General features: G+C 54.0%; 1 protein-coding gene across 1 annotated transcript; it reads left to right on the top strand.

The window, feature by feature from the left end:
* Window positions 1-3,270: 3,270 nt before the first annotated feature.
* On the top strand, window positions 3,271-9,666 carry RAX (retina and anterior neural fold homeobox). The gene is made up of 3 exons (XM_054460879.2): window positions 3,271-3,807; window positions 4,113-4,366; window positions 7,215-9,666. Exons 1-3 carry the CDS (start codon window positions 3,519-3,521, stop codon window positions 7,710-7,712), a joined length of 1,041 nt encoding a protein of 346 aa, XP_054316854.2. The 5' UTR covers window positions 3,271-3,518; the 3' UTR covers window positions 7,713-9,666.
* The last annotated feature ends 2,131 nt before the right edge of the window (window positions 9,667-11,797 follow it).

The following is an 11,797-nucleotide window of genomic DNA, read 5'->3' as shown; positions in this document are numbered from 1 at the left end:
CAGTGCACAGGGATATGCGTGTCTCTTCCGTGTTGTAGGTGAGACTGTTCATCCAGAATACTTCCAGAAATTGGACCTTCTCCATACAGCCACGATCAAGGAGCCGCTTTATACTACAACTTCCTCACTTTTGGAAATGTGTGTCTCCCAACCATCCCAAGTTTAATGGGGCTTTAGCTATGTCTAAGGTTGGGCGCAGGTGGGGGATGGAAGGAGGGGGTTTTCTTTGATCCATCTAATGAATTAATGAATTAATCAGAGGTGGGGTTCAGAAGCCAGGCTCCTTACTGTTGCTGAGGCAGGGCTGATTATGAGCTAGCCTAACTGCTGGAAAAATGCAGCTTCATGCTAGAAGAATTAGGGACATGGCCCAGTCCATTCATCTTCCCTAATCGAGTTCTTGGGAAATACACACGTAGATTAGCCCCTAACAATGACCCCCGGCTGATTGCTTGGAGTACCCTCCGCCGTGCCCACAATGGTACTGACTAGCTCTTTATGTCCTGCACAAAGGAAGCCCCAACTCCCCCTTGTCCTCCTCTGCCCTGTCTCCCCCACCCCCATCACCACCACCCCTGCCCTCGCCAGTGGCTGTTGAAGTCTTTTCTGCTTTTTTCCCCAGACTCTGAAATAAACAGTAAATAAAAGCTAACCTCACCTGGACTTATTAGGAGGAGCTGGGCAGTTCCAGAGGAATTAACTTTGGAAAACAAGGCCATAAACCCCTTAGCAGCGTGTGCGCAGGAGCTTAAGAAAACGCTGCCAATCTTTGTTTAGCGGTGATTATCGAGATCAATTTAATATTGGGGAAGTTTGCATAAGAAGCATACTCGGTCAGAGGGGGAACAACAAATACCAATTAATTATCCCCATGGCTGCCCTCTGATCACCACCACCTCAGCACATCAGCCACCTGGTCTCTGTCACTGGCAGTCAGACCTTTTCGGGTGCCACCAGGCCATTTGTGGGCCCTGGAAAGGTGGAGGAGGAGACAAAACCTGGTCTGTCAGGGGACTTTCTAGAGGGTTTGTTAATTTGCCCTGGGTGCCAGTACCCAAAGCCCACTCTCTATAGGCTCTGACTATTTCTTCTGGGAGCTAAACTGCTTCTACCTCCGCCTCTTAGATGCAGAATCCAGTCTCAGGGAAGGATTAAAGACAGACTGCAGGCTAAGATGGGCTTTGATTCTTTTCAAAAAGATCACACACTACAATAATAATTACAAATGAGCTGCAGGCAGAAAACACTGGACAAGGAGTCAGTGGCCTGAGTTCTAGTCCTGACCCCTCCACTTAATAGCTGTATCACTTTGAGCCTCAGTTTCCTCTTCTGTAAAATGGGGACCAATATGTCTGTCCTGCTCTCGTCACAAGGTTGTGAAGATCAGATGACATGAAGAACGTGAGAAGATTCTGAAACCTACAAAGCGACATGTTGAGAGAACTGCTTGAGCCCAGGAGTTCCAGGCTGCAGTGAGCCAACATCACGGCACTGCACTCCAGTCTGGGCAACAGAGAGGGACCCTGTCTCTAAAATAAACAAACAAATAAATAATAAATAAATAAAGTAATATGTGAACACTGTAAAGTGCGATTAACTTTCATTAATTTAGCTTTTTTCTTCAAAAATAATTTCTGACTTGAATTAGTTCAATTTCTATCTCCTGCAGTCACATGCTTGCCCTTATTTTAGTTTGCGGTTATATAGTTTTATTAAAAGTAGATATGCCCATCACCGGGAATTAACCATTGAATGATCCTTAAGAAATTGACTTGTCCTCCGCAAATATCCTTCTAACACCAATTTAAAGGTGGGGGATCTGAGGATGTGTGTTTTCCCTCTTCCTTTGTCTTGTCTTCCAGAATGGACGTTAAACTCCACCAGGCCAACGGCCCTGGCCTTTCCCAATGTGTTTGATGCCCACGACGTGGCTCTCGGCGGTCGCCTTGCCCTCTAAAGGGACGCAGCAAACGCTTGTCTGAACGCAAGCGGGATAAAGAAGACACCCCTGCTGTGGAGATCAGAGCGCCTACTGAAAAGGAGATTTTAGGGATGTTTTCCTCTAGGTCCTTGAGCTTTTATAGGAAAGCATTTTAATTCACGGTTCAGGCCACCAGTTCAGGGAAGGCCAAGCGCCCACCTCGGATCTCGCTTCAGATTTGAGGGGTGCGACGTTCACAGCGCCATTGTCCATCCTCGCTGCGGGAGGTGAAACACACTCACCCTATCAAGTCATCTTTCTAAGTGGCCGATCAGTCACTGTGGGCCACGGAAGCCTCGAGGGAGTCCAAAGGAGAAAGAACTGCAAGCCAATTACTCCTGAACCCTCGGGGAGGTGCGAGGCCTCTTCCCCGGGAGAAGGTCCTTCCCCAGCCAGCTCTGGGCCATCTCCTTGGCCCGGAGTGTTGGAGGGAGGCGGGAGCGCGACGCCGCTGCTCATCAGTAAAGGAGCCCGCCCTCCCCGCAGGACAGGGGGTGGGAGCGAGGAACTCCAGGTGGGTCTCCTGCGGGACCTGAGCCAGGCGGCACATCCTACTCGGGGCTCCCAGTCTCCTGCTGGGCGATCGGGCGCTAGAGGTCACCGGACTTGCGGACATAAATGGCCCTGGGGTGGGCGCTGCGGGGAGGGAGGGAGGCTGCCGGCGCTCAAGTCCGAGGGTACTGGGAGGAGTTAAAACAGATATAGACGGACAAACTAAACGCGAGGTCCGGGACTTCGTACAACCGGGCCAAGAAAGGAGTGGGTCCAGAAAAGGGAGCCAGCGAGGGGAAATTCAAACTGGGACGAGTGCGGGGCTGGGAAGCCTTCGGCTGGGCCTCGGCGCTTCCAGGGGGCACAGGCCAGGGTGGCGGCCCCGCAGAGGTGAGCCAGAGGGGGCTAGAGGGGCGAGTCTGAAGCTGGGGAGGGGTGCGTCCAAGAAGGGAGGTGACCCCCAGGGGGTAGTCTGAAATGAGAGGGTAAGCCCGAAGTAGAGGGAGACAAACGCAAGGGGAGAGATGAGCCCAGGGGCGTCGGCCCCACTGAGGCAGGACTAGGGGTGCGCCGCGACCAAGTTCCCGAGCCCGTCAAGCATCCCGCCGCCAATCCCCGGAGTGTGTTTGTAAAGCTTAAAACGGATCAAGAGGTGGGAGGGGAATATTCCTAGTGCCGGCCTGGGGGTGGCCACGAGAGGACCCTGCGGCTGTGCCGGGTGAGGACACGCCCCTCTGTGGAGGGAGGGGCCGAGAGAAGGGGCTGGGTCCAGGGCGAGAGGGGAGGAGCCGAGGGCCAGTTGGCTCCCCGCCTTTAGGGCAGACAGCCCCAGCTACCCAGAGCCCGAACTTCCGACTTCTGGAACTAAGGCGGCAGCCGGCTGAGCGCTCCGCCACCCCCAGCGTGCGCAGCCCGGGCGGGCTTCGCCTGCGGAGCTTGACCTAGGGTCGGGACCCGTCGGGTTGCACCGCCGCACTTGGGAAGACCCGGCTTCGAGCCTCTCCTCTCCGTCTCCAAGGCGCCCTCCCGCCTCCCGGCGCTCCCCATGCACCTGCCGGGCTGCGCGCCAGCCATGGCCGACGGGGGCTTCTCGCTTGCGGGCCACCTGCTCCGCAGCCCGGGCGGGAGCACCTCGCGATTGCACAGCATCGAGGCCATCCTGGGGTTTACCAAGGACGACGGGATCCTCAGCACCTTCCCGGCGGAGCGGAACGCCCGGGGCGCGAAGGAGCGGGATAGGAGGCTGGGCGCGCGGCCCGCCTGCCCCAAGGCGCCAGAGGAAGGCGCCGAGCCCTCCCCGCCGCCAGCCCCGGCGCCCGCCCCCGAGTACGAAGGTGAGTGCTCACCCCTGGCTGTGCGAGGCCCTTCGGGCGCCCGAGCTTAGGAGTTGGCCAGACGAGAGGGCCCCTTCCTTAACTTTTATTAAGGCACCTGGGCGCGGGGTTGGGGACTCTGTCTATGGCGGGAGCTTCCAATTTGCATTCAGAGAAAGCTTAGGACCCATCGCCGCCCTCACCCCGGACCTCCCCGGGCCATCTCGGAGCCCGCAGGCGGGCTGGCCAGTGCCCACGGCGAGGCGAGGTCGGCCCAAGGGTGCTTTGGGGAGTGTATCTGACCCTCCCGGGCCTCGTCGCCCCAGCCCCTCGCCCCTACTGCCCCAAGGAGCCCGGGGAGGTACGGCCGAGCCCAGGGCTGCCCGTCGGGCCAGCCACCGGCGAAGCGAAACTGTCAGAGGAGGAACAGCCCAAGAAAAAGCATCGGCGGAACCGCACGACTTTCACCACGTACCAGCTGCATGAGCTGGAGCGCGCGTTCGAGAAGTCCCACTACCCGGACGTGTACAGCCGCGAGGAGCTGGCCGGCAAGGTCAACTTACCCGAGGTCCGGGTCCAGGTAAAGCGCCCAGGTTGAGGAACTGGGATCCGGGAGGGCCCGAGGCCCAAATTGCAGACAATGCTTCTCGGAATTCACGGGTGTCCATGCATTTATTACTGTCCTTCCTCGAATGGCACGCCCAGAGTCCCAAGGGAGAGGCACAGATCTTCGATGTTCCCTGTGCACCACCCTTCAAGCAGTCTGTTCCAGTTTGTAGCACGAGCTCCCCTTTGGGGGTTTCCCTCTTCTAAACTCAAAATAGAAGATGGGAATGACTTGCAAGATGAAGAAGCCGACAGCTCAGTAGACATAGCCAGGAAGGGATTGGGGGTTGCTGAGTGGAAAGGGAATGCAGGTAGTGATCGAGGGTGACAGGATTGGGGCCCCAAATGCCACCCTCGTCACTAGCTGCGCATACCGAGTTGAAAACGAAAACCCTGTTTCCTTGCGAAGGGCCTGGCACCTCGCAGTTGAAAGTTTGGGTGGATTTATTTAAGAAACTGACTTTTCGTTTTCTGGTGCACATCCAACCAAACTTCTCGCCGCAAAGGCCTTTTCTTTTTATTGTAAAGGGGTTTTCGCTTTAATTAAAGCTGAATTATCTTTAATCCCTGATCATTAAAATATTTGAAAGCCTTAAATATTTGCTAGTCATCTGTGAAAAATCTGGGAGGATTTCCAAATTGGGAGAGTTTACAGAGGGCTGAAAGGGAGACATTGGGAACAAATTTCACTGCATCTGAAAGGCAGTGGAACTAAGACGGGATTTTTGTGTTTGTCTAATAAATTAGATTTCCAGGAAATGAGAATACTCAAGTGTTAGGAGCTTTTATCCATGTCTTAAAAGTAAAAGAGGACAAGCTGCTGCTTTTTCTTTTCTGCTTAGTTTAAGAGTTGAAAGTAATGAGTAAAAGTCATGGCTTAAAAAATATAATTCCCTAATGTGACTTGGGATTAACCAGCAAGGACAGTTCAATGTCTCCTAATTTGGGGCAGTAAAGCTGCAATGATTTCACTGAAGGGGGTGGAAATTTTATCACCTGCTTTCAAAAAAGGAAGGATGGGAGAGGGAATGAATACAAGAGAAAGAGGAGAGGCAAAGCCTTCCAGTACCCTACAGAATCCAAGCAAAGCAGACTCATCTCCCTGGGCACCTGAGCCCACCTGCATCCTCCCTCGTTACTTGTTCAGGGGTTTTGGCTTCTCCTCTAAGTTGTGAGATTCTTGATAACAGTGTCTGTGACTTCTTTGTGACCACAGGGCCAGCACAGCACCCAGCAATGGTCATTCGTAACACATGACTATGATGTAATCAGATGGTAGAGATACGAGGCAGGATCTCCCGCACTGAGGGCAGCAGTAGAGCGTTGCAATAACCGACCTCAATCATTCAGTCTATAACCTGGGACACTGGATCTGAAGGTTACAGCCGATGTGGTAGGGAATGGAGTGGGACAGACAGGGAAGCCGAGGAGGTGGTGGGACAGGAGCCCTCACCCAAATCAGTGTTTCTTTTCTCTACTGTTGGCAAATATCTAATATTTCAGGGAGACTTGAGGCCTTAGATATGCAGATGAATCTTTTCTACGATGGTAAAGGGTACTTACACTTTGGTTGTTTCTCTTTTTCTCCCTAATTGCAGCCTCTCACACACTTGCCCTGCGGTGCTTAGGTGCTGGATTGCTGTTCTTTCAGCTCTTCTCGGGGGTCCCCTGCCCTTATTGACTGAAAACTACTTTCTCCTTTCTGAGGTTGCAACAATCTCCCTATTTCCCTTCATGTATATAGCACTAAAGCCGCCAGTTTGGCTGAAGTTCTTTTGTGTTCTCTACTAAACGGATTCTCTGTTTTGCCTGTGAAGGTGGAACTGGTAGGGAAAATGTAATTACACATTTTCCAGCGCTTTTATCAAATCAGTAATGAAGTTTCATTGGAAGAACCCGATGTTACTCTTGGCAAGGGCTTTGTATAAATAAAGAAGAAGCAAAAAACCTTGTCATTGAGCTAAGGTCTTAGGGTAATGTCAAAATTAACTTTGTAATGTAAAAGTAGATATAATAGACTGGAATGATTGTACTCTTTGAAAGTAATAACAAACAGCAGAAATAGTAAGCAGATATCAATTAAATAAAAATAAAAATATTAGAGCAGCAATTCAAATATGCTTGGAGCAAAATAAACCCCACTTGCTCCTATCTAGTTATCATAACCAGTAATCCGTGAAAAGAGCTGAATTTTAACGCCCATTCTTGCCAATTACACTACTTAACAATATTTATTTATACCTATATTTAGAGACAAAGGGTAGGTAAAGCAGAGAAAGTCTGAGACCAAAATACAGCAACTTAGAGCTGTACCATACAGAGAAGAGGCAAGTCTAAACTGTTAGGAGGGGCTGCCAACTGGCAGGTCACAGAAAATTGGTGAGGTCTCGTTTCAAAGTTCTACGATCCGATTGCAGAGTTAAATTCACTTTTTTTTTCTGAGCTTCTGCTGCGCACTGGGAGTTGGAAACAGATACAACCACAGCTATGGATAAACAGAGAAAAGGGTGGGACGCCACGGAGGACTAGGATGGGACAAAGAGACTCAGAAGAGGCGATAATGGAGAGAAGAGGCAAAAAAAAAAAAAAAAAAGAGAGAGAGAGAAAGGGGATGGAAAAGAAAAGAGAATGCGGGGTGGGAGGAGTCGGAGTGGGTGGAAGGAAGGAAGATCCGGGCCTCTCTCGGCAGGTGCATAACAGTTGCGCCCCTAGTTTTATTTGAGGGGGACAGAGTGGAGCCCGCCGGGCTGAACCGGCTCAGGGTTGGGGACGCGGCCGCAACCTCCGCTGCCGCCCGACGGCCCCTGTGCTCTCCCCTGCAGGTGTGGTTCCAGAACCGACGGGCTAAGTGGCGGCGGCAGGAGAAGCTGGAAGTGTCCTCCATGAAGCTGCAGGACTCGCCCCTCCTCTCCTTCAGCCGTTCCCCGCCCTCGGCGACGCTGTCGCCCCTCGGGGCGGGCCCGGGCAGCGGTGGCGGGCCGGCTGGGGGCGCGCTGCCGCTGGAGTCCTGGCTCGGGCCGCCGCTGCCGGGCGGGGGCGCCACGGCGCTGCAGAGCCTGCCGGGCTTCGGGCCTCCGGCGCAGAGCCTGCCTGCCAGCTACACGCCACCGCCGCCGCCGCCGCCCTTCCTGAACTCTCCGCCGCTGGGCCCCGGCCTGCAGCCTCTCGCGCCGCCTCCGCCCTCCTACCCGTGCGGGCCCGGCTTCGGGGACAAGTTCCCGCTGGACGAGGCGGACCCGCGCAACAGCAGCATCGCGGCGCTGCGTCTGAAAGCCAAGGAGCACATCCAGGCCATCGGGAAGCCGTGGCAGGCCCTTTAGGGGCACTGGGGACCGTCTTGGGATCCGACTCCGGGCCGACCGCACCGTACCCGCATCCTCTCTCCCAGGGACCCCCCCCGCAACTCGGCCCCTCTTTCCCTGTTGCCTGCAAGCCATCCGCCAGGCATAGTTCAGGGCCATGCGCCTGCTCCCGACGCACGGGGAGAAGGGCGACTTTCAGGCCTGAGGAGAGGCCCTCTGGCCGCCTCAACACACTTCGCGGACCTCAGCCCTGCAGCTGGAGGGCAACAGGCTGCCGGGCCCCGCTGGCCACGCCACTCCCATCCCCGCAGGCGCTGGAGCCTCCAGGCCCAAACAGGCTGAAGCTCCTAAACTTGGCCATTCCCAGGAGGCTTGGAGACCCCCAGATAACCATAACAGGGAAGCAGGGGAGGCGGAAAAAATAGAGTTTGAGAAACTTTTGTATAAGTAGTTTCAAACTATTTGAGAGGAGAATTAAAGACATGCTTGTTTTGTTTCAACTCTGTTTAAGCACGCTCAGGACTTGGGGAGAGGAGTGAACACTGGGGTACGGGAGGAGGGTGCGTTGACAGACAGGGTGGGTCAGGGAAAGAGGAGGACTGCGAAGAAGCTCGGGGTTTCCTTGTGAAAATTCTAGGGACACTTCGCTGCAGCGGAGAATCGTCCCCATTCGGAACGCTTCGGCGGCCTAGACCCGAGGCACCCTTCCCTGGAGCCGGCGTGCGCGCGTGGGGTCCGGAGTGGATGGGGCTAAGGCTCAGCCGCTAGCGCGCTCCCAGTTCCCCCGCTAGCCCCATAGTCCAGCGGCAGCTGATATTTTCAAGTTTGACTTCAATAGAAAGCGTCAAGACCACCTTCCCTAGGGCGAGAGCGAAGTGTCCCCCGGCCCCTCGCGTCCCGGCTCTCCTAAGGACTCCTCTCAGCTCACCAGGTAGATCTCCAGTTAGGTGCCAGTCCCTAACACCCAGGGTTGATGACTAGCGGTACAAGAACTGAGGCAAAAAGATGCTTTTCCTTTTCGGAGCCTCGAGACTCTCTAACCTCCCCAACTCGCTCCACACTCGCCAACCCAGAGTTCGGTAGAAGGCGCGTCTGGTGAAGTGCCGCGCTCGGAGAGTGTCCTGGAGCGCCCTACGCCACCTCCCGGAGAGCTAGTTCTTACGGGCGTGCCCTGGACAGTATCTGCAGTTCTTTGGCGCCGGCTCTAGGGCGAAGAAGGAATCCCGAAATCTCAGCCCGCTTCACAAGCTCCTGAGACTCTCGGAAGAAGGAGAGTCCCGGACTCCCGCCTGAGCGTGCTCGATATCCACCGTTGACACTGGAAGCTGGCCACCACCAGCAGAACCTGGATGCCCGCCAACAGGTCCTGGGGGGGGGGGGGCGTCCACCCCACAACCCCCGTCCCTAAGCGTGCTTTCAGGATGATGCCGCCAGAGCCTTAATTAGCATCAACTGGCTACTGTCTGTCGGTCCTGAGCAAATTAGTGAAGCTCCCAGTCCCCTTTCCTCGTCTAAATAAACCGTCTCTCTGGAAGGTGGGAAAGATGGAATAAGATCACCTGCAAAGGCTTTGTGTAAAGTACCAAGACCCTGGCATGACGCAATATGGATTGTAATCGCTGTCCCCATTTCCCCGAAATTCCCTGGCTGTTCTCCGGTTCCTGAAACCGACTTGGGAAAAGGATGACCATGCTGGAGCTGGGAATATGGGAAGCCTCATCATAGTTTCCAGTCCTTTCTCTGCGGGTCTAAGAGGCTATTGCATAACCAGGGCTGTGTACCCCTAGACCTCCAGATGGTACCTTGCACACAGTAGGCTGATCAGTAAAAATTTACTGAATAAATTATTTCCCCCAAGAGGTAGGGAGTAATATCTGCACTTTCCCTCACAAGGATGTCTCCTTGGGGGAGACGGATGGAGCAGCCCATGTGCTATCACCTCTTAGCAAGAAAACAAAACAAAACAAAACCAGAATGAATGTGTGTTTGGCCTATCATTTGTTTCATCATTTCATTCCCTAGGGATGATTTATTTACAGAACTTCCAACTTCATGGGCTCCAAATGAGTACCACAATTGCCCTGTCCTCCTTCTTACCGCAGTCTTGGGCACCTGTGACGTTGAGCATGCCACCGTCAGCATCTTCTTCACTTCCCTTAGATCATTGCCAAGATTATCCATTTCGTCTCCTCTGTGCTGTTTTTCAGTTCTTTCCCTATGAGTTTTTCTGCTACTTCTCCTTCCTCTTCTACTGTTTAGTTTCAGATGAGAATAGATTTTCTTCTAAACCATCTCTCCAGGCATCAACAGAGTGAGCCATACCCAGATTTCAGAGACAAGCCCTTGGAAAATGATCACGAAAATATCAATAGCTAATAATTATTGAAGGCTTACTATGTGCCAGCACTCTTGTGAGAGGTTTACATCTACTGGCTCAGTTAAGCCTCACCACAATCCTACCAGGAAGATATAATTAGCCCCATTTATAAATGAGGAGACTGAGGCACAGAGAAGAGGTTGTCCCAGTTTACACTGTTTCTAAGTGTTGGGGCTGAAATAACCAAAAGGGTCCATCATAGTGCATGTTGAGAAAACGTTGCTGATAAGTGCTCCTTATATCAATTCTACGACAGCTCATTAGGCCATATTGGGGACTGAGATCCTGAGCGGTGGGCACTAGCTGTGCTTTCCTGAGCCTCCTGGAGAGATCTTCACACAGCATCTGCCCCAGGGTTCCCCCATCCCCAAGCCCCGCAGGGCAGCTCTGAGGGTGGGAGATTCACTGCCAGCTCTAGGAGTAGGAGTGCAGATGGGGCGGGAATCCAGTACTTAACTCTGGCTGGAGGTGAGCAGCTTGTGATAAAGAGCATTAAAACCCCGATGGCCCCGAAACACTTGGGGCCCCTCTGCTCAAGCCCATGGCTAGAGAAAACACTTTGCAGAGGCGCCGGCCGAAGTTGAGTCACAGGCTTCCAAAACTAGACTTTTGGCTCGGTCTAGGACGGGCATGAGGCTTTCAGGGACCCCGAGGGAAGCCTGCATCACTTTCCCAAGAATCACATTCAATGGTTCTTGAGTCTTCTCTAATGAGGCTGCAAGTTTGGCTCAGGTGATGCTACCAGTGCCCACAGAAGGAAAACAAGAACCACATGGGTCTTACGAGGTTCCAGAAGAAAAGGCACCGTGCTGCTCCAAGCACAGGCCTAGGGCAAGCCTCGATTGGCTTCAGTCAATTCAAGAGGTCTGGAGATGCTTCCTTCCCAAACCCCGACGACGTCTGCTCTGACCCGCCCTAGGAGGAAAGCAAGCGGGTCCGTAGACCCGGATCCTCTTCTGCTCTTGCGAACCAGGTTGGGCGGGGCCTGGGCGGGGCTCTCAGATAGCGAAGGCGGGGCGGGGAAGAAACGCCGCGAATTGGACCGCGCCGAGAGAAGGGCGGAGTCCGGCACTTTTGGGGAGGTGGGGAGCTGACCGCTCTTTGAGCCTCAGGGAACCTCTGCTGACCCAGAGAGCTGGAGCCTGCCGGGAGCGGACCTCCCCCGCGACCCCGTGGCCACCATCAGCCAGCCCCACGGCAGTTTTTGTTTCGTTTTGTTAGAGACAGGGTGTCGCTCTGGCGCCGAGGCTGGAGTGCAGTGGCGCAATCATAGCTCACTGCAGCCTTGACCTCCCAGCCTCAAGCGATCCTTCTGCTTCAGCCTCTCGAGTAACTGGGACCACAGGCTTGCGCCACCAAGCCCGGCTAATGTTTTTTGTTTTCACTTTTTTGTAGAGACGAGGGTCTCACTATGTGTGCCAGGCTGGCCTCCAACTTCTGGCCTTCAGCAACCCTCCCGCCTCGAACTCCCAAAGTGTTGGGATTACAGGCGTGAGCAACTGCGTTTTAAGTTTTGCGTTTTTCCCTTTCTGGAGAAGTCTCTGCGCGCGAGGGCGGCGTGTCCATAATGCGCGCCACGGCTGCCGGCTTCTGTTGGCGATGCTCGCAGCCCAATTTCTTTCCTGCACCGACGCAGGGAACTGAGGGCTCGGCCTCTCTGGATTGCTGTGCTCCAGAGGCTCGACGTTAAGAGAACAGCTGCAGGATAGCGGAGGCGCCCTCGCTC

This window comes from Pongo pygmaeus, chromosome 17 (genome assembly GCF_028885625.2).
Source record: "Pongo pygmaeus isolate AG05252 chromosome 17, NHGRI_mPonPyg2-v2.0_pri, whole genome shotgun sequence".
Classification (NCBI taxonomy): domain Eukaryota; kingdom Metazoa; phylum Chordata; class Mammalia; order Primates; family Hominidae; genus Pongo; species Pongo pygmaeus.
Note: the sequence above shows the minus strand (reverse complement) of the source record. Positions and strands in the feature narration are given on the sequence as shown.